This window comes from Schistocerca americana, chromosome 2, assembly GCF_021461395.2.
Source record: "Schistocerca americana isolate TAMUIC-IGC-003095 chromosome 2, iqSchAmer2.1, whole genome shotgun sequence".
NCBI lineage: Eukaryota > Metazoa > Arthropoda > Insecta > Orthoptera > Acrididae > Schistocerca > Schistocerca americana.
In genome coordinates this window covers 921,174,206-921,200,945 of record NC_060120.1, presented here as the reverse complement: position 1 = coordinate 921,200,945, position 26,740 = coordinate 921,174,206, and the positions used below count along the sequence as shown (strand labels likewise).

The window sequence follows — 26,740 nt, the reverse complement described above, 5'->3', positions numbered from 1 at the left end:
AGTGGGGTTGGGTTGGGCTGGGTTGTTTGGGGGAGGAGACCAGACAGCGAGGTCATCAGTCTCATCGGATTAGGGAAGGACGAGGAAGGAAGTCGGCCGTGCCCTTTCAAAGGAACTATCCCGGCATTTGCCTGGAGTGATTTAGGGAAATCGCAGAAAAACTAAATCAGGATGGCCGGACGCGGGATTGAACTGTCGTCCTCCTGAATGCAAGTCCAGTGTTCTAGCCACTGTGCCACTCATCCTATCAGTGGATCAGGCATCGATGGGAGGGATAGATAATATCCTCTCTGCCCTGTGCCAGTACAGGGACCCGATTGCTCTTGTTAATGTGCATTGTGTACCAGGAGCTCTGGCTGCGATAGACTTCAGTCAAGCATTTGATTACATCAGTCATATGTACTTAACTGCTGTTCTTCAGAATGTGCATTCCCCGGGCACTTTTGTCAACGGGGTACTCCGTCTCCTATGTGGCACAACACTAAAAGTGCTTGTCAACAGTAGATTGTCAAACAACTTAAAAATTTACCACTCCATTAGGCAGGGATGCCCATTATCAACAGTACTGTACATTTTAGCATTAGAACCTCTGTTGTGCGGGCTGCGACACCGCCTCATGGGTTTGTCTCTTGGTATTATCAAAAATACTGTACTCTTTAGCATTAGAACCTTTGTTGTGCAGGCTGCGACACTGCCTCATGGCTTTGTCTCTTGGTGGCTTTGTCTCTTGGTGGCTTTGTCTCTTGGTGGCTTTGTCTCTTGGTGGCTTTGTCTCTTGGTGGCTTTGTCTCTTGGTGGCTTTGTCTCTTGGTGGCTTTGTCTCTTGGTGGCTTTGTCTCTTGGTGGCTTTGTCTCTTGGTGGCTTTGTCTCTTGGTGGCTTTGTCTCTTGGTGGCTTTGTCTCTTGGTGGCTTTGTCTCTTGGTGGCTTTGTCTCTTGGTGGCTTTGTCTCTTGGTGGCTTTGTCTCTTGGTGGCTTTGTCTCTTGGTGGCTTTGTCTCTTGGTGGCTTTGTCTCTTGGTGGCTTTGTCTCTTGGTGGCTTTGTCTCTTGGTGGCTTTGTCTCTTGGTGGCTTTGTCTCTTGGTGGCTTTGTCTCTTGGTGGCTTTGTCTCTTGGTGGCTTTGTCTCTTGGTGGCTTTGTCTCTTGGTGGCTTTGTCTCTTGGTGGCTTTGTCTCTTGGTGGCTTTGTCTCTTGGTGGCTTTGTCTCTTGGTGGCTTTGTCTCTTGGTGGCTTTGTCTCTTGGTGGCTTTGTCTCTTGGTGGCTTTGTCTCTTGGTGGCTTTGTCTCTTGGTGGCTTTGTCTCTTGGTGGCTTTGTCTCTTGGTGGCTTTGTCTCTTGGTGGCTTTGTCTCTTGGTGGCTTTGTCTCTTGGTGGCTTTGTCTCTTGGTGGCTTTGTCTCTTGGTGGCTTTGTCTCTTGGTGGCTTTGTCTCTTGGTGGCTTTGTCTCTTGGTGGCTTTGTCTCTTGGTGGCTTTGTCTCTTGGTGGCTTTGTCTCTTGGTGGCTTTGTCTCTTGGTGGCTTTGTCTCTTGGTGGCTTTGTCTCTTGGTGGCTTTGTCTCTTGGTGGCTTTGTCTCTTGGTGGCTTTGTCTCTTGGTGGCTTTGTCTCTTGGTGGCTTTGTCTCTTGGTGGCTTTGTCTCTTGGTGGCTTTGTCTCTTGGTGGCTTTGTCTCTTGGTGGCTTTGTCTCTTGGTGGCTTTGTCTCTTGGTGGCTTTGTCTCTTGGTGGCTTTGTCTCTTGGTGGCTTTGTCTCTTGGTGGCTTTGTCTCTTGGTGGCTTTGTCTCTTGGTGGCTTTGTCTCTTGGTGGCTTTGTCTCTTGGTGGCTTTGTCTCTTGGTGGCTTTGTCTCTTGGTGGCTTTGTCTCTTGGTGGCTTTGTCTCTTGGTGGCTTTGTCTCTTGGTGGCTTTGTCTCTTGGTGGCTTTGTCTCTTGGTGGCTTTGTCTCTTGGTGGCTTTGTCTCTTGGTGGCTTTGTCTCTTGGTGGCTTTGTCTCTTGGTGGCTTTGTCTCTTGGTGGCTTTGTCTCTTGGTGGCTTTGTCTCTTGGTGGCTTTGTCTCTTGGTGGCTTTGTCTCTTGGTGGCTTTGTCTCTTGGTGGCTTTGTCTCTTGGTGGCTTTGTCTCTTGGTGGCTTTGTCTCTTGGTGGCTTTGTCTCTTGGTGGCTTTGTCTCTTGGTGGCTTTGTCTCTTGGTGGCTTTGTCTCTTGGTGGCTTTGTCTCTTGGTGGCTTTGTCTCTTGGTGGCTTTGTCTCTTGGTGGCTTTGTCTCTTGGTGGCTTTGTCTCTTGGTGGCTTTGTCTCTTGGTGGCTTTGTCTCTTGGTGGCTTTGTCTCTTGGTGGCTTTGTCTCTTGGTGGCTTTGTCTCTTGGTGGCTTTGTCTCTTGGTGGCTTTGTCTCTTGGTGGCTTTGTCTCTTGGTGGCTTTGTCTCTTGGTGGCTTTGTCTCTTGGTGGCTTTGTCTCTTGGTGGCTTTGTCTCTTGGTGGCTTTGTCTCTTGGTGGCTTTGTCTCTTGGTGGCTTTGTCTCTTGGTGGCTTTGTCTCTTGGTGGCTTTGTCTCTTGGTGGCTTTGTCTCTTGGTGGCTTTGTCTCTTGGTGGCTTTGTCTCTTGGTGGCTTTGTCTCTTGGTGGCTTTGTCTCTTGGTGGCTTTGTCTCTTGGTGGCTTTGTCTCTTGGTGGCTTTGTCTCTTGGTGGCTTTGTCTCTTGGTGGCTTTGTCTCTTGGTGGCTTTGTCTCTTGGTGGCTTTGTCTCTTGGTGGCTTTGTCTCTTGGTGGCTTTGTCTCTTGGTGGCTTTGTCTCTTGGTGGCTTTGTCTCTTGGTGGCTTTGTCTCTTGGTGGCTTTGTCTCTTGGTGGCTTTGTCTCTTGGTGGCTTTGTCTCTTGGTGGCTTTGTCTCTTGGTGGCTTTGTCTCTTGGTGGCTTTGTCTCTTGGTGGCTTTGTCTCTTGGTGGCTTTGTCTCTTGGTGGCTTTGTCTCTTGGTGGCTTTGTCTCTTGGTGGCTTTGTCTCTTGGTGGCTTTGTCTCTTGGTGGCTTTGTCTCTTGGTGGCTTTGTCTCTTGGTGGCTTTGTCTCTTGGTGGCTTTGTCTCTTGGTGGCTTTGTCTCTTGGTGGCTTTGTCTCTTGGTGGCTTTGTCTCTTGGTGGCTTTGTCTCTTGGTGGCTTTGTCTCTTGGTGGCTTTGTGTATGCTGATGATCTGATGTTAATGCTTCATGGTGAACATAATGTTCACAGAGCCTTGGATTTGTTAGCCACTTATGGTGAAGCTTCAGGGAGCCATATAAATGTACATAATATGTTGGATTTGAATATTGGCACTGTGATGATGCCTTCAAGTGTTGCCCCACTCAGACTGCACGACAAAGTCTGCTGTCTTGGTATCAACTTCACGTACGACATCGACGCACAATGACCATTAATTATCGGAGCCTCTTGCAACACATTCGGGCTGGACTTGTGGATCATCATCTTCATGCATTGGACCTCCATCAATGGACTGAATTTAACATCTATAGGGCATCATGAATTCTGCATACAGCGCAAAAACTATTGATGCCTAAACACATAGCTCAGAGCATCGTGGTGGGATTCAGTTCCTTTGTCGGCGCTGGAATTATATTTAAGGTTCAATAGGACTTCCTCATTCTTCCTAAAGAATGAAGTGGACTTGGCCTTGTCAATGTTAATGATTGAGCAGTATCTCTATACGTTAGTATGCACCTCAAGCTTTGGCGACGATGCCCGATCAGCCTCACTGGCTTTCTCATGGAGGCTCTGGCACCATATTCCCTTGACTCTCTTGTGGCACTTACCGAGATATTGGTGCCCTTTTCCTACTTTCGGATGTTTTATCTGGAGTAGCTACCTACGGGACGTTCTCCTGTCTCTCACTTACCAACGGCCAGTGACATTTACTGCACACTAATTCGCCTAATGTCTTTGAACTGACATTTCCTACCATGCACTGGAACATAGTATGGCACACTGTCAATGTGGCACCGCTCGATTCAGATGATTCAGATGTACGTCCAACCTGGTACTTGACAGTGAACAGATAACAAATTACTCAAGAGAAACTCCATAAGATCCACTTCCAGATTCGCCTTTCTGTGTGAACTGCAACATCCAGGATACAGATGAATACCAGCTCCATTGTGGGCCAGCGGAAAAGATCTGGTATTTTGAGCATCAAATTTTGGCTCTTTTTTTTACGAATGTCACCCTCTTATGTCAATTTCCACACTATACTCTAACCGGACAATGCTTATTACCTGAGGACAAAACACAACTGTCATGTGGATCATAGGTCATGTGATTCATTATTTATTTGGAGGTGGTGTCATAGAACCCATGCTTTTTGGAACTATTTAAATGATTGTCATTGGGCTATTGTGAAAACCCTAAGTACAGTCAATACTTTTCGAACTTCTTGCGGAGTATCTTCCATGATCCACCCCATTGCTGATTGTTCATCACAGGAGATACATTTGATAAATATACACAAGGAGATGAACAGATAAGTATCTACCTGACATTACAAGAAGACATGCCATGAAAATGGAGCGGCGGCATCCGTGAAGTATCAACGCCACATATGCTTGTTACAGAAGTGTAGATTTTTGTTTATTTTTCTTTCTTTCAGAAACAAGTCATGGAAAAGGCAGATTTATTTTTTGCCCAAAAATAAATGAGTATTCTCCCAAAAAAAGAAAAAAGAAGGTGTATTTTTGACTAGCAATCAAAACATACTGGGTCCCAGGTTCAAACCTAGGCATTGCTGAAATTTTGCATAAAAATCACCAACAATGGTGACTGATGACTTCTGATATAAGAAGTCACCTTTCTTATGCCAATGGCCTTGTCAAAGGGTATGAAGGCGCAGACAAAAGTTCAGAGCCCTCTCTTGCCCTTGGGGGTGCGAAACTGCCACTAAAAGGTGGAAAGATCAGTGATGATCAATACATGAGGATACAAAAGGCAATGGAAATCACTGAACTGAAGACACACAATGTGTATCCACAGGATAGATGGTCTGTAATTGATAGTGTCATGATGATCTCTCCCTTGACAAAAGATTCTGGACTAGTCACTCATTTGGATCACCGTGAGGGGACTGCCGAGGAAGAGGTGACCATAAGAAAAGGATTGAGTAATGAGCAAAAGGAATGTTCTAAAAGTCAGGGTGTGAAACATCAGAAATTTGAATGTGGCAGGGAAACTAGAAAATCTGAAAAGGGAAAGGGTAAGGCTCAGTATAGATACAATGGGTGTCAGTGAAGTGAAATTGAAGGAAGACAAGGATTTCTGGCCAGACAACTGCAGGGGAATATCAAAAGCAGCAGGAAAATGGTGTAATGGGAGCAGGCTTCTAGGGAAAAGGGTAAGTTACTGTGAACAGTTCAGTGGTAGGGTTGTTCTCATCAGAACCAACAGCAAACCAACACCAACAACAATAGTTCAGTTATACATGCTGATGCCACAAACAAAAGATGAAGAGACAGAGAAAGTGCATCAGGATATTGAATGGGTAATTTGGTATATAAAGGGAGATGAAAATCTAAGTCGTGCGGGATTGTAGTGCGGTTGTTGGAGAAGGAGTAGAAGTAAGGGTTACAGAAGAATATGGGCTTGGTAGTAGGAATGAGAGAGGAAAATGATTAATTTTCTGCAATAAATTTCAGTTAGTAATAGTGAATACTCAGTTCAAGACCTGCAAGAGGAAGAGGTGAGCTTGGAAAAGGCTAGAAGATACTGGAAGATTCTGGTTAGATTACATCAAGATCAGGCGCGCGTGTGCGTGTGCGTGTGCGTGTGCGTGTGCGTGTGCGTGTGCGTGTGCGTGTGCGTGTGCGTGTGCGTGTGCGTGTGCGTGTGCGTGTGCGTGTGCGTGTGCGTGTGCGCGCGGCAAGCAGTTGTAAGCACAGTGGTGAAGGCTGTATGGAAAAATCTAGCAACACACAGAGAAGCTCGTCTCTCTATCACTAGAAGCACTAGAAGAGTCATGAAGTCATCTAATTGGTTGATTGGTGCCCACAGAACTGACCCACAAGAGCTATGCAATGTGACCCAATGATGGGTGATTCAGCTGTATCGTTCTTCACTGCAATCTGCAGTTTTGTTCATTTTTATATTCTTTCTCATTTCATATCTGCATACTGTGAATTATATTTCATTACATCTTCATTATAATAGGATTGTATACTTAAAATTTCAGAAGCTTTACGAATGAACTGGAGACAGTTGCTGCTGAAAAAAATGTTCAAAATTAATACTGAGATAAGTTACCTGATTTACAGTATTTTAATTATGTATAATTGAAATGCATTATCTTTTATAACAAATTAAGCTGTGCAGCTTCTTTTCATTTATTTAAATATGATTGATGTGGCATTAACATTTGTTCTAGTGAAAGTAATTAAGAATTTTAAGGATTTTCAGAATATTCAACATGAGAAATTGACACTGAAATACTCCTCTAAATTCCTTGGCTGTTCTCCTGGATATTTTGTAGGTTCAATGGAGAAAGTTAACAACAAGGATTTCTACAGGTTTCCCAAACAATCTCAAGCATTGATTCTGAACTAGTGTTTGTGCACTGTAACCTGATGTGAACGATGCTAGTGCTTTTGTTTGTGAGGACCATTTCTCTGAAGAAGACTTTATGCATGAAACTTGGCATTGGCTAAACTCAGGTGTGTTTCTAGAACATCTGACAAGTGTTCATTATGTACCTGCTAATATCAAAAGTGGATCAGGTGAAACAGGTGTTAGTGAATTACCAAGCACTAGCTGTGCTGAACAGCCTAATTTTTTAAGTTCTCTATAAAACAGTACATCCACAGAGGGTGAGTATGCATGTTTCGCTGAAACATCTTTTAATGAGGAAATTGAAGTTTTGGCTACTGGAGTTTCAAAAGCAGACTTAAATCCCAGAAAATTGAAAATATATAAGATTCATAGGAATACTTCAACAAGGCTAGCAAAACTTACAGCAAAGCTGCATAATGGGAGAAATGAGACAAAAGCACTCAAAGATTTATAGGACAGCAATACTTCCTCTTTGATAGAATTTAAGTTCTATTGCCAGAGGTTTCACAAACAGCCAGTGAAAGAGTTCCCATCAACCAGCTAATGCAAGGTATTTGCTCAGTCTTTATACAGGGAGAGCCCTTGCCTACACAGGTATTTCAGTTCATTTTTCCCAACCTTCTGTGTGGCATCTGAACTCTGTCGTCTGCTGTACCTTTTGAGCCAGGTTGAATCCTGCCGTGATGAATGTAATAAACACAAAAGTTGAGTCAATATTCCACAATGATAAATATTGTGCTTGTTGTTTGATGAAATGTGTTTGGAAAGAGGCTTGTGTTACGATTTGAGAAAGCAACAAATCACAGGGTGTCAGGATTTAGGACATAAATTCCAGTTGAATGCATATGTAGACCATGGTCAGAGGCATACATAAAAGTAGGAACCAGACTGTTGCATATTACTTCACTCAGAAGTTGGTTTCAACTACTACTTCAAAAACTCTGGTTACCTGTGTTATACAGCATTGGCAAAAAGCAGGACTGAGGAGAGATAGTACAGTTTGTGATCAGGGTGCAACCAAATAGAGAGCATTGAAGGAACTCTGCAGTGAGAAATCAACTGAATCTAGTCAATTTCATTTTTTAGATAGTTATGATGCTATCGCAATGATTTATGATATCCCAAAACTATTAAAGAATATCAGAAATGTTCTACTAGGAAATAAAATACAATTTGGGTTTAAAACAGAGGCAACTTTCGAATTTATTCAGAGGGCTTTTCTTCTGGATCAGTAGATGATGTTTAAGACTTTGTCAAAATTGCAGAGGAGTCATTCTGACTTTAAGGATTCTTTTACTAAAATGAAAGTTAAGATAGCTGCAGCCCAGATTAGTCATACAGTAGCTGCAGTTATTGAGACCTACATAGCATTTAATATTTTACCTGCAGAGGCAATATGCACTGCAGAATTTGTTGGAAAAATAGACTGCTTATACAATCCACCAAACAGCTCCCATTATTATCCACAAGATGAGAAATCCTGTAAGTGTGCCCTCTCTGCAAAGTCACCACATTTTGATATGTGTTACAGTGTATTAAAGGAACTGAAAACTGGAAAGTGTTGGAGCTAGGAACAGGGAGAGAGAACACAAAACTGTTAAATTTCATAAGTGGGTGGCAAACTAACCATAAGATTACTGATATTCATTTGGAACAGATTAGAAAAAAGCTTAAATTTTTTTAGTGTGAGGACCTTCAATCAAGTCCCACAGGAAAATGTTGTTTGTTGTGTGAGGCAACATGGTGCTTCAAACACCAACCCAACCTGCTTTATGCTCAACACAGCAATGAAAACATGTTTTCAGTAACATGTCCCTACCTATAAATTCATCAGGTCATTGTGAGAATGATAAATGCATGCCCTGAAGCAATTTAAGGCAATTTCTAGGGTCTTTTAATGATAAATTTCTTGACTTTGCAAAAGATGATTTCATGGTTGATTAAAATGTTTTAGTTAGTGTCCTTGCTGATAATAAAGCTGGTGATGGTGACGGTGGTGATTAAGAAGCTGTTGTAAGGAATGACAGACAAGCATTGACATATGTAGCTGGTCACATTCTGAGAAACATGGGTGGAACACCTAAATCCAACTGTAAAGACTGTAAAATGACACTTTCTTTTACCAATACCCACAGAGGACCATATATTTACAAGTTCCTGGAAATTTGATGCCTTAAACAATCATTGTATGCAGTTACAGCCTAATTTCCTTTTTAATAAACGTTCAGTCAGTTGTATGTATCTTTAGATAAATACGGGCAACAGGAAATATTGAATGATAAATTCTATTCTCTGTTTAGATTTCCAGAACAGATAACATTTTGCAAAGACCACTTTTCTGAACAAATAATAGAAAATTTAGGATGGAATATTGTCAGTATTATGACAAAAATAGATTGCTACTTACCATATAGCAGAGATGTTCAGCCACAGACAGGTGCAACAAAAAGACTACTTTCAGCCAGAAGGCATCCTTCTGACACACACACACACACACACACACACACACACACACACACACCAAAAAAAAAAAAAACCACTGTCTCTGGCTGCCGGGGCCGGACAGTGGCCGTGTGTGTGTGTGTGTGTGTGTGTGTGTGTGTGTGGGTGTGTGGTGTGTGGTGTGTGTGGGTGTGGATCTGACACTTAGTTATTTCTATTGATTGTGTCTGAATGCATTTTGCATGGCATGTAATATAGTCAATAAAATAAGTTTCAGGCAAAGTATCATTCCTTGTTTTGGCAAAAACAGGCCATTACACATGTTGCAGCATCCTTTTTTCAGTATAAGCTTATGGGTCATTCCATGTCAAGTCGCCCAGGCCTTGGCACCAACCATGTCAGATTTTGATGAAACTTGGTACAATTACTACTTTTATTATCCTGAAAGCACTTGTAAAAATTTTTTGCTCTATCTCTTATAGTTTTTTTTATAAATTTTTAAAGTTTTTAGATTTGGCTTGGGTTCAGCAGTCGGAAATTATAACTTAAACGTGTCCTTACAACTAAAAAAATTTGTATATTAAAGAATACTCAAGATATCAGTATGAAATTTTGGAATAAGTTTGTGTATTATATCTAAATGTTAAAAAAAAAATTACCATAAAGATATATTAAATTCTTCCAAATGAAAAAAAATTTATAAGTTTCTTATTTTTTTTTTTTTTTTTTTTTTTTTTTTTTTTTTTTTTTTTTTTTTTTTTTAGCTAACGGATGTTTAGTTTTACAAAAACTGCAATATCTAGAGTCTCAGACCTGATAGAAAGCTCAAATTTGTTTTAAAATACTCTTAATTGTATAGGCTATTAGATAAAAGAAAAATTATGTTGGCTTTTTAACCTGTTTAATAGTTATCTAATTTTTAAAATAATATTAATTATATTTTAAAAATAAAAAATGCCAAGTGACTTAGACACCGAAAATAAGTTTTTGTCTTCTTGGAGTAACAATGTACACTTGGATTTTGTATTGTTACTCCCGTGTTTTGAAGTAAAAAATTATTACAGTGTTAAATAGTGCTTGGATAGTATTTTATTAAGTTTATTCGAACTCTCAGTAAGTACTGTTGCTTAGTTTACAGAGATTCTTTTCCAATATCCTACAAAAGTAACCAGAACAGTAATCAGACCAAAAGTGAAATCAGTATGTCAGATATTCAAACCTGTAGTGTAGGGTTATTTAAAAAATCTGACTGTTTCCAAACAACCTACACACCTTCAAAAAAGTTACAACCGGTATCAGAATTGAGTGAGGAAGAAAAAGATTTGATCCACTTATGATCTGGAATTAATCTGTGTGAATTTAAGAATATATGTTCACACCACAGCTACTACTTTTTAAATGTTTTTGAAAAGTATCAAACAACATGTGTAGACCCCACTAAAAAAACACAAAAAGCCCATCAAAAAATCGTTAAGAAGTGTAGGCTTGGATCTTTCTAAACAATTACTGACAAAAAAATATTAGCATAAAACCTGGACAAAAGCTTTGCTCAACATGCCGTAACTTTTGTGAGGAAAAATTAAGAGTTGAAGTCGATGAAAGTGAAACAGATGATGAAGTCATGGTTGAATTAGAATCATTGCAATCCAGAAATGAATCCCTCGTACAAACAAACATTGCTCTTGATTATTTAGGTTTAACACCGATAAAGCTTCATGGCTTGTCAGAACAAAGTAAAGGGTCTTATTTTAAAAGGAAGGTTAGCAGTATTGAAATGACTGCAAAAAAGGCGGTTTCAAAAGCATTAAAATATGATGCACCAAGTTCTGATGATGACGAAGAAGATAAAAGTGTGGTTGAGAAAGCAAAGGATTTTGATGTAATGATTTCTCTTATGAAAGAGAAGATTTCATCTGTTGGAAGGTCTAGAAAAATCCAGATTCTGACCTTGGCTCCAGATTCTTGGACTCGAAATAAAGTGATGAAAGAATTTAATGTAAGTGAGTACATGGTGCGACAAGCTAGAAAGCTAAAATCTGAGAAGGGTATTTTGGAAACTCCTGGTCCAAAAAAGGTAAAACTCTTTCTGAAAATACAGTAAGACTTGTAACAGATTTTTATGAAAAGGATGAAAGTTCCAGAGTGCTACCTGGAACAAAAGACAAAGTAAGTGTTCAAAAAAATGTGTACATGCAAAAAGACTGATTTTGTGTAACTTGAGAGAACTCTATTATTCTTTCAAATGGGGGAATCCCAAGGTAGAAGTAGGATTTTCAAAATTTTGTTTCTTGAGACCTAAATGGTGTATCCTTGCTGGTGCTGCAGGCACACACACTGTATGTGTATGCAGTATCCACCAGAATGTTAAACTATTACTGGATGCTGTGAAAATTGAAGAATCTTATAAAGACCTAATTACGATGCTTGTGTGCAACACAGAAAACCAAAACTGCATGCTACATCATTGCAACAGCTGTCCTGCAAATACTGCACTAACAGAGTGCTTAACTGAAAACCTAAGTGAAGATTACGATTTAGAAGAAGAAATTGTAATCAGTCAGTGGGTTAACACAGACAGGGCAGAAATGCTCAGACAGTCTATCAGTGTTGATAAATTTCTTTATTGGTTAGGTCATTGGAAAAGCTCACCCCACACTTGTTTATAGCAAAATCCCAATCAGCAGCCTTTAAAAGATTGAAAGAAGACCCACCACCCAAAACAGCAATTATTGTGATGGATTTCAGTGAAAATTATTCCTTTGTTATACAAAATGAGATCCAAAATTACCACTGGAATAGAGGTGGTTGTACTCTACACCCAGTTGGAGTTTTTCTAAGAAATGAGGAAAACAATGTTTTTGTTTCCAACCACTGTTTTATTAGTGATGACCAAGAACATGACACTGGTTTTGTTAACTTTGTACAAAAAGAAATTACAAAGTGGCTGTCATTACATCATACTGACATTGACTCAGTTCACTACTTTACAGATGGTTGTGCTGGGCAGTACAAAAATAGAAACAGTTTTAAAAATTTGACTGAACACTTGAGAGACTTTAATTTGAAGGCCCAACACACTTTTTTTGCAACAAGTCAAATAAAGTTGCAGAATTTTGTCAGATAGGCCTAAAATTAATGGACGAAGATTGTATTAGTTTAGATTTTTCATTTTTTTTGTAAGTTACTTCAGGTGTCTTCTTTTTTTAAAAAAAAATTCTCCTTTTCCTTTCCTTCCAGGTTCTTGGGTATATGGGGTTCCATACAGACAATAGCCTTCAGCCTTCAGAAAGGTCCCTCTACAGTGCATATGATTTTCTATGAAGTATGCCAGGCAGTTATTGATACCATGCTCAATGTTGTAATTCCCCCACCTATAAGAAAGCAGTGGCTCACAAATGCAGATGAATTTAGGAAATTATGAAATTTCCCCCATTACGTTGGTGCAGTTGATGGAAAGCATGTGCACATAGTTGCACTTCCAAATACTGGCTCCCTTCTCCATAATTACAAGCACCTCTTTTCTGTGTTGTTGCTAGCACTTGTGGATGCAAATCATAAAAATGGCTCTGAGCACTATGGGACTTAACATCTGAGGTCATCAGCCCCTAGAACTTAGAACTACTTAAACCTTACTAACCTACGAACATAACACACATCCATGCCCAAGGCAGGATTCAAACCTGCGACCGTAGCAGTCGCGTGGTTCCAGACTGAAGTGCCTAGAACCGCTCAGCAACAAGGTGCAAATTACAAATTCATTGCAGTGGATATAGGAGTATACGGCAAAAACAATGAGGGAAAGATCTACGCTCAGTCAGATCTAGGCAAAGGAATCTGCCTGGTATAGACATACAAGCACCCTTTGTGATTGTGAGAGACAAGGCTTTCCCTCTTAAAAAATATCTGATGGGGCCATATCATCGAGTACACCTGAGTGTCAGCCCAGAAAACAAAATGGTTGAGTTTCTGGAACTGTGTTTGGTCAGTTAGCATAAAAGTTCAGAATATATTTTAGGAAAATATTTTTCGTTTGCATCGGGAAGTAAACTGATTTTGTGACATATTGCAAGTTTTTTATCAGGAGAAAATTATTTAGTCTCATCTGAGTGCTTTGGTAGTTCAGTTTTTGAATCACTGTGTATTAATTGAATTTATTGAACATGCATTTTCCTCCATGACTACAGTAGAGTTATGTAGCACATGTTGATTGTCCTTGTTTGACTGTGTAGTGTAGTTTTCCAAGTCTTTAGTATGGATAGGGACTATGATTTTAGTGCGAAGATGCGAGCTGAGGTGGTGACACTTCACTCTCAGCTCCTGGCTGTGACAGATTCACTTACCCAGTCTGAAGCTGCAGTGGACAAATATCACTGTTGTGGGCCAGCTGTGGGATCCAACAGATGTCCAGCACATCTGAGTCCATGATTTGTCCACACTGATTGACAGTGCAATTACTGCTCACACAGAGGTTGACCCCTCACCTGTGGACGAGTGGGAGGTCGCATTGGGGCGTTGCAGGCAGTGAAAGGCTTCCCAGCTGGCCATACATCAGGCCTCCCCAGTTAGTATGACAGACAGATTCCAGGTGCTGTCTGTGGCTGACACTGTCCCTCAGCCAGATGCAGTTGCTTGTCCTGTTTCACAGGAAACCTCTCAGCCTGCAAGATCTGGGCAGTCACAGAGAGTGGGATTATTGGTAGTTGGGAGCTCCAACATTAGGTGCATTAGGGGGGCCCCTTAGGGACATGGCCACCAAGGAGGGGAAGATATGCAATATGCACTCCATGTGCATACCAGGTGGAATTGTTACAGACATGGAACGGGTCCTTCCCGAAGCCATGAAGAGCACAGGGTGCAGCCAACTGCAGGTGGTGGCTCATTTCGGTACCAATAATGTGTTGCTCTTGATTAGAAGAGATTCTCTCTGGTTTTGAGCTGCTAATGGAAGTGGTAAAGGTTGCCATTCTTGCTTGCAAAACGAAAGAAGTGCTCACCATTTGCAACATAGTCGACAGCACCAATTGCCGACCTCTTGTACAGAGCTGACTGGAGGGTCTGAATCAGAGGCTGAGATGGTTCTGCGACCATGTAGGCTGCTGACTCCTCGACTTGCGCCATTGGGTGGTTGGGTTTCGTGTTCTGCTCATTTGGCCAAGAGTCCTTTACACACAGGATGTGGGTAGCAGGTTCTATGTGGCATGGCATGGCATGGACTGGTCTGTTTTTACGTTAGTGTATCGGGGAAACACAAAAAGGGCTTCAGTCTCAATGGATGCAGGTCGGACACAAAAAGATACGGGGGCCATTGGTATAACAGTTGTAAACTGTAGTAGCTGCGTTGGGAAAGTACTAGAGCTCCAAGCACTAATACAAAGCACTGATACTCAAATCGTTATAAGCACTAAAAGCTGGCTAAAGCCAGAGATAAGTACAGTCGAAATTTTTGCGAAAAACCTAATGGTGTTCTGAAACAGGCTAAACACAGTTTCTGGCAGAATGTTTGTTGCTGTTAGAAGTAGTTAATCTTGTAGCGAAATGGAAGTAGATACCTACTGTGAATTAGTATGGGCATTGGTTATTCTTAGTAACAGGAAAAAATAATAATTGGATCCTTTTACCGACCTCCCAGCTCAGTTGATAAATTGCTGAAAGGGTCAAAGAAAACTTGTCTAATTTCAGAGACATACCCACCTCATACAATTATAGTTGGTGGTGACTGGTATTTACTCTCGATATGTTGGCGAAAATACGTGTTTAAATCCGGGCGTATGCATAAAACATCATCCGAAACTGTGCTAAAAGAATTTTCTGAAAAATTATTTTGTGCAGTTCGCTCATGACCCTCAAGGAAATAGCAAACGGTCGTGAAAACGCACTTGACCTCTAACACCCAAACCTCCAGACGTCAGACACTCAGATCTTCACCAAATGTTGTATATCAATACCGTAGCAACCAAAACTCTTTAATTTAGTTCCTGCTGACTGCCGTCGTCCTGTACAGCACGCGTAAGCGGTAACTAAAACTAACACCAGAACTACGGAGCAAAGGAGAAGGTAATTTGTCAGAGAATAACTTGATCTCGCGTAGGTGAGTTGGTTTATTTTTATCAAAGGTACCGGGTTCAAACCTCACTGATGACGATTTTTAACTGTTTCGTGTAAAACCGTTATGGTGAAGAACATTTCCCTTACATGTAATAGGACTTTTCGGAGTTTGTAGCAATGTGTTTTTGCAGCAATGTGTTTTTGCCAGTATGCTTTCGCTTCGTTAGCTGAAAGTGGCAAACCCATAGATCACATTTGGATCAGTATTGTTGAAAGTTTTTTAAAGGGAATCTGATATATCGATTTTTTAAAAGATAGCTTTTTCGGCTATCGATATATCGGAAAAGGTATCGATATATGGACAGAAAAATATCGACTGCACACTATAAATATACTGCAGATTTTATAGCCGTATATTTAAGCATTTATTTATTATTAAATATTCTGTAAATCAACAAGCTAGCAGCCTGCCTATTCCCCTTAGAGCAGGCTGTTCCAGCTCGTCGGCTCCGTAGTGAGCCACGGAGCGCTCCCTGCTCCAGGGAGCCGTATCACCCGCTGTGACCATTCAAGTGGGCCGGCAAGCCGGCACGTGGCACGGCTGGCTGAGGCAGGCGGCAAGGCAAGCGTTTTGATGTGCCAACTGCGTCTTACAAGATCGACAGCCTCATACTTTTAGCTGCTAAGACGTGGCGACATGCTACACCAAGAAATACGATGTTCAGGAAATAAATAAGAAACAACTATTTTACAAGAAATTGCATACTAAATTTATTGGGCTTCTGTAGCTTGACATTTTCTTTTCATTACAAGTTCGGAAATATCAGGCGTCAAAGTGTTCGCAGCTTTAATGAGGAGGATGGCCTTCATTGTTGCAACCTGAAGAAACGATCGTTCTGTAATTTTTACTCTTTTCATTGCTGAGAAAAGCTGCTCACAACAATACGTGGATCCAAACATGCACATGATCTGAGCGGCATTGTTGTGAAGCTTGGGAAATGTTTCTTGCTGTAATGAATGACACCATCATGACAAATCCAACGTGTTGTAGTACCTCTCTTTCAACAAAGTTCGATTTTGCAAATCGATAATCTCCAATTGAAGTGACGATGACAAATCATCGGAGAAAACTAAAAAAGGAGTGCTGAACACCTTAAGTTCCATTTCCAAACTAGTGAGGTCTTGGAATCGTGTTTCAAATGACGTGATGAGCTGCTTTAACTTTGTTCGGTAATCGCCGAAAGTAGTACCTTCAGGTAGTTTTAAAGAAGCAAGACGATTGAAGAACGTTAAATGTCCATTACTCATCTGCCTCTCAAATAAACGTAACTTTTCCATGAATGCTTTGATCTGGTTGTGCATGTCAACGATTAGCTGTCCTTTGCCCTGCAATGACAGATTGAAATTATTCAGATGCATAGTTGTGTCAGCTAGGAACGCCAGGTCTGATATCCATTTTATATCTTTCAGACAACGCATTTCTTCCCCTTTCATTTCGAGAAAAAGGGATATTTCCTCACGAATGGCAAAGAAAACATCAAGAACTTTTCCTCAACTCAGCCAACGAACTGTACTGTGGTGAGGTATATCCCCATACTTCGCTTCCATATCTTTCAGGAATCCTTTGAATTGGCGATGATTCATACCGTGATGCTGCACAAAATTCACACACTTCACGACATCTTTCATTACGCCACCTAGCTCTACTGTTTCAGCACACAGTGACTCTTGGTGAATAAAACAATGAAGAGTCAAAATGTCTTTCCCGAATTCATCCCTGAGTTTTTTTAAACGAGAAGCAAAACCTTGGTGACGCCCGATCATTTGTGGTGCACCATCTGTCGCTTCAGAATGGAACTTATCCCAAGGCAAATTAATATTGTCCACTGATTCACAAACAGCTTCAAAAATGTCACGTCCTGTTGCGGTGTAATCAAGTGATACCACATCCAAGAGTTCTTCAGTTACTTGCAGCTCCATGTCGACACCACGTACAAAGACTGCAAGCTGAGCACAGTCCAATATGTCGGTGCTTTCGCCAAGCGCTAGCGAAAATGCAACAAAGCTATCCGCCTTTTTCCTGAGCTGTGTCTCTAAATCCGCTGCCATGTCCAGGATTCGACGAGACATTGTTTGCTTCAACAGGCAAACCCCTTCAATTGCCTGCACCTCCATTGGAAACAAACATTCTGCAACTGCTACCATGTACGATTTTACGAGTGATCCCACCCAAAACGGCTTGCCACTCGTCGCAATGATGTGAGCAACCCTGTAACTTGCTTGAATTGCAAATTATGTAGTGTTTTCTCCGCTCTCATTCACTTGAAAATTATAAACGCATTACAGAACACGAACTGTGTTGCATGTTTTGATACCCTCCGTATTACGAAACCGTTTTTAAAATTACGTCTCCTGGTATGTCGTTCTTAAGCCTGGCTACCAGTTCTCTGCGTGAAACGCCTTCTACCTGATCGTAGTGCGCTGCGTGAAGACGTGTATGATGTCGTTGTATGCTGTACCTCTTCGCAGAATTAAATACTTTATGACATACAAGACACTGCGGACAACCATCCATCTCAATGAATAGAAAGGTATCCTCCAATAGAGGTAGAGGGCTCCCGCGGCTAGTCATAGCTGTCACTGAACGCGTATTATTGCGTCAGTTGCAGCTGCATGCGGCCAGGGGACAGTGAGTTCGCTTTCCCTCTCCACACAGGCTCCGAGCTGCTGCAGTGAACGCTCCGGAGCGCTCCGGCTCCCTGGAGCTCGGTTGGAACAGCCTGCCTTAGAGCAAGAACTGAAAGGAAAACGACGCACGTTCACACTTGGCGGCAACCACTTTGCTAACAATGGTAGCTGCATGTAAGCGGCACAAAAAAATAGGTATCCGATGAGCCAGTTCTTCGGTTTCGATATATAGCGGATTTGTCCGAAACACTTCACGTCGACTTCCCTTGTTTCTGCCAAAGCCAGCGAATTAGCAGTTGTTGTGTCAAAACAGGGTGATGAAGTTCATCGTTGCAGTTTCTATTGCTACCACCGAGCCCCCATAACGTCACCATTCCCCATAAACGTCTGTCCGCAGCTCGTGGTATAGTGGCTAGCGTTGCTGCCTCTGGATTACGGGGTGTGGGGTTCGATTCCCAGCAGGGTGGGGGTTTTCTCTGCCCAGGGAGTGGGTGTTTGTGTTGTCATCATCATCATCATCATCATCATCATTCGTGATAGTGGCTAGATTGGACTGCATAAAAAAATTTGAAGTAGGAAAAAAATTGGGACATTGTACGGGCACTGATGGTCGCGCAGTTGAGTGACTCGCAAACCAAACATCATCATACACTTTTCTGCCCACCGCAAAGATCATTCTGGTCATTTAGATTTTTGTTCATCATTTTCAGCAATTGTTTCTGAAGAATGCCGATGTGAAGAAATAGTACACTAACTGCGTTAAAAATTGTTTGCAACAAGTGTAATATTTCTTTACATCGGGAATCTTGTTGTTCCATTCACAGCATCACACTTACTCTTCATGCCACCTATGCTTGCTTCACACAGTCAAAGAGAAACACTGGACGCGATGAAACCCCGAAAAGTGAGAAGACTCCTTCACTCAGTAAAAGTAAAATTATGTTCTACTACAATTTGCAAACAACAATTTCAAGTATTTACCGAAAATTGTGAATAAATTATATTATAAAATAATAATATCGGCACTAGATACTGCCTTTTTGGCATCGATTTATCGGTGGAAGAATATTACCTATATGTCGTCATTTTTGGCAAATATGTCGATTTTATCAACAGCCCAAATTTATATAGATAGGTGTGATGTTCTGTCGGCTGTGTGACGGAACACTACACCTCTCTATACAAATGTACTCAATATGTTTGCTACTTTCAGCTGATGAAGCGAAGACTGCCAAAAGAATATTGCTACGAACTCCGGACAGTCCTTTTACATCTAAAGAAAAAAAAGTCTGCAGCTCGTGGTCTAGTGGCTAGTGTTGCTGCCCCTGGTTCACGAGGTCCCAGGTTCGATTCCTGGCCGTGTTGGGGATTTTCTTTGTCCGGGGACGGGGTGTTTGTGTTGTCCTCATCATTTCATCATTATTGTAACTTCGTACGGGCGCCGACGACCGCGCAGTTGAGCACACCACAAACCAAACATCATCTGAGGAAAATGTTCCCCCATACAACTGTTTCACATTTAAAAAGGTTAAAAAATCGTCATCGGTGAGGTTTGAAAGCAAGACCTTTGGTGGATGACCTCACGCTCTACTAACTCACCTATGCGAGATCTATTTAGCATTCGCTCACAGATAAGTTTTTCCTTTGTTCCATAGTTCTGGTGTTACTTTTAATTACCGTGTACGCATGTTCTACTGGACGACAGCACACAGCACAAAATAAATCGGTGTTTTGGTTGATACTGTATCGACATACAACGTTTGGTAACGATTTGAGTGTCTGACATCTGGAGATTTGCGTGTTAACAACAAATAATCCTGCACTAATAACCAGCACCCAAACGGATACAGGGGACACAGGGTTGTCGTAGCGAGACTGAATACTGTAACCCCAAATCCTCCAAAAATAAACGAAAAATATACCTATTCAAAAAATCAGATAAAAATTAACTTGACTCCTACCTGAGAGACAATTTCCACTACTTCCAAATTTACAATGTAAGTGTAGACCAGATGTGGCCTGAATTCAGAGAAATAGTATCGACAACAATCGAGAGATTTATACCAAATAAGTTAACAAACAACGGATCTGATCCCCTTTGGTACACAAAACGGTGAGAACACTGTTGCAGAAACAACGAAAAAGGCATGCCAAATTTAAACCAACGCAAAATCTCCAAGATTGGCGCTCTTTTACAGAGGCTCTAAATTTAGTGTGGATTTCTATGAGAGATGCTTAAAAAAGTCTTCAAACCTGGCAGAAAGTCTAAAGAGGTTCAGGTCGTGTGTAAAGTATACTAGCGATAAGACATAATCACTGCCTTCTCTGCGCGATAACAATGGAAATATTGTCGAAGACAGTGCTGCCAAAGCAGAGTTACTGAACGCAGCCTGTCGAAGTTTTTCACTACAGAATGCGAAGTAAATATCCCAGAATTCGAATTAAGTACACCTGCTAACGCAAGTAACTTAAAAGTGGATATCCTCGAAGTAGTGAAGAAGCCCAAATCATTTAATAAAAGCTAGTCTTCTGGTCCAGACTGTGTACCCACTAGGTTCCTTTCAGAGTATGTTGATGCATTAGCTCCATACCTAACAGTCATATACAACCGCTTGCTCGACGAAAGCTCTGTCCTTAAAGACAGGACAGTTGCACAGGTCACACCACTATTCTGGAAAGGTAGTAGGAATAACTCACTAAATTACAGGTCCATATTACTAACGTCGATACGCAGCACGATTATGGAGCATATATTGTGTTCAAACATTATGAATTACCTCGAAAAGAACGGTCTATTGACGGACAGTTAACACTGATTTAGAAAACATCACTATTGTGAAACACAGCTAGCTCTTTACTCACACGAAGTGTTGTGCTATTCAAAAGGGATTTCAAATTGATTCCATATTTCCAGAAGACGTTTGAGACTGTTCCACACAAGTGGCTTGTAGTGGAAATTGTATGCTTATGGAATACCTTCTCAACAATGTGATTGGATTCATGATCTCCTGTCACACAAGTCAGTTTGTAGTAATTGACAGGAAGTCATGGTGCAAAACAGAAGTGATTTCTGTCTTTCCTCAAGGTAATGTTATAGGCCCTCCGCTGTTCCTTACCTGTATAAATGATTTTGGAGACAATCTGAGTGTGATTTGCAGTGTAACCGTGTAGATGTAGACACTTCCTGAAAATGTAGATACAATAATGTTGAGTACATGTATTCTGCATAATTACATTAAATATAATGTAATAGATTGCCATACTGACACACCAAATGAACACCTAATATTGCATCAAGTTTGAGGACAGGGAGGAAGTGCTTGTGATGCAGCATTTTGGGGTATGCCAAAAATTCAGACTTTCTTAATTTCCCCAATGGCTCAGTTCCGTGGAGGTAATGTATAATTGTTTTTTTTTTTTTAGAGAGGTTGAAAAACCACCCAACCAGTTGCAAATGAAAGGTTTATTTAGCCCTTCACCTAGATTTCGAAATATCTAAAAATACCTTCTTCAGAAGGAGTGTGCCCTAAAAATGTGTATACCCAGTTACAAAAATTCTTACATGCATAAACAATATTAAAAATAGAAAACTATTTGGGAGATAAGCGTAGCCAGAGACAAAGGCCAACTGTTCAAAGATACAGGCTCAAGCAACTAAGAAAAATTGAGCAGCAGAGGGTGGTAAATACATGGGCGTAAGAACTAGCTCTTGCTTGTGTTGAATAACTGCATTTTACATTAAAGTAATAATGAAATTTCCTGTACAGGCCTACGAAAATGCAATAAATTTACAGCTCTGAGTTGCATATAAAATTTCTAATATACTTGCTGACATAGTAATACTGTACATAAATTCAGTGTGCAGCAGCTAGAGTTCTGTTTACAAAAGACCACTGTGACAAGTGCATGGGGAAAGAAGAGCAAATATGAGCTAAAACAACTTCACTAAAAAGGAAAACTTCTGCTTAACACTAGAGGCTCAAGCCCCTATATAAATGAAACTATAAAGCGGTGGGTGCTGTATACATGCCCATAAGCGCTGTGTCTTGTTGGTGTTAAGTAACGAAATTTTACTTTAAAGAAAAATGACAATCTGTTCTAGAAATCCAGTAATAAATGCAATAATTTTAGAGATATACATTCAATATAAAGTCATCTGTAAGAAATTTATGTAGCAGAGTGACACTGCTAATTTTAGTATACAGAACAATTCCATTACAAAAAAAGTACTTATATTACAAAAAGGTGGAGGAAAAAATAAAATGCGTAAAGTTACACTATAACGTAAAAAATGAGAACATTACGCTAACTGTAAAACTACAATTTTTTGGAAAACCAACTGTAGGAACCTGTGTTGAAAAGGCCACGAAATACGAACCCAGTGATATGAAATGACAGTAGCTCAACAGCAGACAGGAAATATTTTAAGGAAAATATAGCAGAGATCGCTAAACACACACATGTGGCTGTGAGCAGTGGTCTACATCTACCATGAGTTCCACCTGATCGTTCAAAATGCTATCGTGTTACAACTTTGAAGTTCTTCTAATAAATCTAATTTCCAGCCTTTCATTTCCTTACACAAAATTGCGACTCCTTTTAATTCCCTCAGAGAATGGTATGAAATAAGTAAATGTTTAGCAAAGGAAGAATTATGAACATTTTCCCCTTCCTTACCCAACAGATACCCCATATATCTGGCTTTAATAGCTTCACCATTCTGCCCTACATAATACCAAGGGCAACTTTTACAGATGATTATATAGAGGCCTGAATTTGTAAAGGATCTTGTTCAGTATTTAAAGTATGCACCAAATTTTTCTTGAAACTGTTGTTGGTAAAAAAGGTAACTTTACAACCGTGCTTTCTAGTCAGAAGATGGCCAATTCTGTAGGACATAGTACCTGAAAATTACACTGAAGTGGAATTGCCTTTCCCTCACCATTACTCTTCACTTTGTTGTCATCTAGTATTGAAAATTACCTATTTTCCCTTTTGTTACTAAGTATCTGGCCGAAGACGTCTTGTTTATAACCATTATTGCTAGCAATAGTCTTAAACAAATTAATTTCTTTCTGAAAATCATATGGGGAAAGTGACGTTCTTAAAGTGTCATTTATTGCTGAATGGAAAAATGCAGCTTTGAGTGTGAGTGTGTGGGTGGGAAGAATCTGATGGAAAAATATTATCGTAGAAGGTGGTTTTATGATGAAAATCGAAAGTGATACTGCCATTCTGCATGCGTAATTTTGGATCAATGTAATTTAGGTCACCTTTCTCATTTTGAATTTATTTTGTAAATTTAATTTCTTGTGGAAGCCCTTAAAGTTGTTAAGAAATAAATGTAATTCTTGGTCAGTTCTGTCCAATACAAAAATTAAGTCATATACTTAAAGTGCATAAAACCACATTTCACTCACTACTTTTGATGAAGCTATCTTCAGGAGGGATAATTAAAATGTCAGTTAAGGGATTACCCATCGCAAGACCAAAGGGTTGAACAGACAATTTACTGTTAAAAATAAAATAATTGTATTTGAGCACTGCCTTCAATAACCTCATCAGTTCTGTAATTTACATCTCAGTTAGCTTTTTATACAGTAATAGGTTCTCTTCAACGATTTCAAGTTTCACATCAACAGGAACATTCATGTAAAGGCTTGTAATATCAAAGGACAAAAACTTGGTACAAGGAATGCATTTGAGCATTTTATTTTACTAATCAGATCTTGCTTAGTTTTAATGTAAAAATTACACCCAAAAGTAAAAGATACCTTGAGTTTACCTTGCAAATGCCTAGCTAACTTCTGGTGAGCACTCTCTATACTATTTGCGATTTGGAGAATCGGATGCTGGTTCTTGTGAAACAAATGGGCTTCTTAAAATGGGGGGGGGGGGGGGCGGGCTTTCGATTCAAGTTAGTAACGATTTTTTTCTGAAATTTCCAGAACAAGTTTTGAGCATTATTTAAACAATTCTGTGTTTCTTTTTGCTGGTTAACGGTGGGATTTTGTACTAATTTCAGTGATGCCAATTTTCTTAAAAAATTGTAATGTTTCATCTACATACACATTATCATAGGCTATTACAACTATATAGCCTTAATCAGCTTCAGTTATTAAAGCTTCATTATTTTCCAGTTTTCGATTAATGTTATAAACCACTTTTGTTTCTTTTGTGTAAATGCTGCTTTGTCACCATTTCTTTTTCTGTGATGTTGTTACATACATGAGCTATCCTAACTTGTTGGACCTTATCTACTTTGGCATTGTCCAGACCAATTTTAAAGTCAACCATAAAATCGTCCATTACTGTAGTGTCAGTAAGCCTAGGGGCTACATTGTACTTTAACCTTTTTGCAAAATCGCATCTGCTTCCTCCAAAAAGTTAATTTGAGTTTTGTTTAATACTCTTTCAAAAAGTTGATGCTGCGTTATGTTATTTACTGTAACTTTAGTTTTATAACAAAGTACAGTATACTGCATTCATCACAACATGGTTTCAGAGAAGGGAAGTCGACAAAAACAGCATCAACAGATATAATTGAGCACATTCTTAATTTACTTGACAGACAACAAAAGACTTGTGGGATTTTTATGGACCTATCTAAGGCATTTGATTGTGTGAACCACTCAAAATTAATGATGAAATTATATCAGTATGGAATTAGAGGAAAATGCTATGACATACTTAAATCATACATTACAAATAGGAAACAATGCACAGAAATCAGACATACTAGTGGGGGAAATATAACAAACTACATATCAGAATTACAAACAGTTAAACACGGTATGCCGCAAGGATCTGTGCTTGGGCCAATACTATTTATACTCTACGTAAATGACTTCCCTAGCTATATAAATCAGAAACTTATAATGTATGCTGATGACACAACAATCATTTGCACAGCTGACACAAAGGAGGAGCTTGAGAAGGAAGCACTCCTGACTATTGAAAATGCAAATAAATATTTAACACAAAACAACCTGTTTATGAATCAGTCTAAAACAATGAATGTAGTATTTCAGACCAAGCATAGTGAAAATTATAATATAAATGTTAATATAAATGGAAAGACTATTAAAGAAGTAACCAGCACAAATTTTCTAGGAACTATAATAGACAAACATTTGGCATGGGGGGGAGCACATAGATGCACTGTGTAAAAAGATAAACAAACAGATCTTCATCATGCATAAAACAGCTAAGACTGTGGATGATAAAGTCCTCAGATCAATGTATTATGGATTTGTCTTCCCACATTTGTCTTACTCAGTTCATATATGGGGAAATGCACAAGCTGGCTACCTAAAAAGAATATTCACAATTCAGAAAAGGGCAGTGAGATGCATTGCAAAAATACCACCAAGACAGACCTGTAGGCAAGCTTTTGTACACTATAATATTATGACAGTATATTCACTGTATATATACCAAAGCATAATGGTGGTAAGGTCAAGTGATAAACACCTCCTAAATAAAGATGTACACAAACACGGTACAAGAGGAAATGAAAATTACTACATGATAAACAGAAATCTAAAACTGTCTGACTGCCCCAGAAGAAGCAGGCAAAAGGTTTTTTAATAAACTCCCCAAAATCATTAAAAAAGAAACAGATCTAAAATGTTTTAAAAATCATTTGAAACTATATCTCACAGAGAAATGTATATACAGTTTGAGTGAATACTAAGATGGTGTTTAAATATATCATTACTGAAATGTACCTGTAAAAATTATCATTTCTGTATGTTTTTTTGATTTGTGTGTACGTATAATGTGAAACATGTAAAACCTTTGTATGATTATGGACTATTTCTGTTTAATCATTTGTTTCATTTATATATATATATATATATTGAAATCAAGTTTGATGTTAATAGGCTATTGTATGACACACCCAATACTCTCAGCTGGATTTTCAGCTGGAGTCCATGGGCAAAGAATAAATAAATAAATATTTATCAGTATCCTGTTCTTCAGTTTTGACAATTTCTTTTTGTGTCTAATTTCAATTTCAGATTTATCATACAACTTATCATTGATAGTGTTCCAGATAACATAAATTAGAAAAATTAAATTTTCTCTAAAAGCTTTAGTTAAAACAAGATATAAATCGTAAGCTTCTAGATTCAACCTATATTCTCTCCTATACAGCTCCACTGTTCTGTCAGCTAAAACTTGTTGCACTAATTTCTTCTTAACTGAAGGCCTTTTCTCACACTGCTTAATGTTCCTGAAAGATTTCACATAGTCTGGCAACAGGTTAAACTTTTTACATTGTTTATTAAAATGAATGGCAATATCACTTTTTAAAATTTTGAAACTAATATCCATATACTCGGTGACAACTGTTGATACCTGGCAGGCACATATTTCAAAATTTTAAATATGGATTCGAATTAGCAACTCTATAAATTTGAACAAGTTGAAAAAATCAATCAAACAATTGGAAACCAAAGGTTTATTTGGGGAGTTACCAAAGTTTTCGTATTTCTAAATGTATCTTCTTCAGAACAAGTGGGCCCTTTTTTCCCTTGTAATTACAACATAGACAGAATACACTGGACATTGCAGTTAATACTACTCTAGAACCGCTGAACAAAACACTTTATTCATGTTTCAGAATTTTTATCTATAGTTTTATATAATTCTGATTCTATGCAATTTTCATTAACAGGGCAATTTCATGCTAGCAGTTGTGACATACATATAGGCTACATTAGGACAACACACACTAGAAAACGAGGAAAGCAGGATTGCGCAGTTACAAGCATCAGATTACATGGTTGAATAAGTAGTCTGGTGTGAATGATCTGCCTGGTGATGCTTGAATGTAAACAGAAATAAGAAGTCGTATCTTTAATTTTAGGTGTAATACTAACTCATCTTTCCCTTGTTGTAAAAATTAAAATATTTGTATGAAAATAAAGTTTATTACATGCAATTAAATGAACTACTAGCCAATGGTAGATATAGTTATCA

At 39.5% G+C, this 26,740-nt stretch overlaps 1 protein-coding gene across 1 annotated transcript in view; it reads right to left on the bottom strand.

The window, feature by feature from the left end:
• Nucleotides 1-696: 696 nt before the first annotated feature.
• The window catches only part of LOC124594547 (involucrin-like), a 63,852-nt gene continuing 37,808 nt past the window's right edge, over nucleotides 697-26,740 (bottom strand). Inside the window, exon 2 of the mRNA XM_047132919.1 lies at nucleotides 697-3,197. Within this exon, the coding sequence (XP_046988875.1) occupies nucleotides 697-3,197 (2,501 nt within the window). The remainder of the gene's footprint in view (nucleotides 3,198-26,740) is intronic.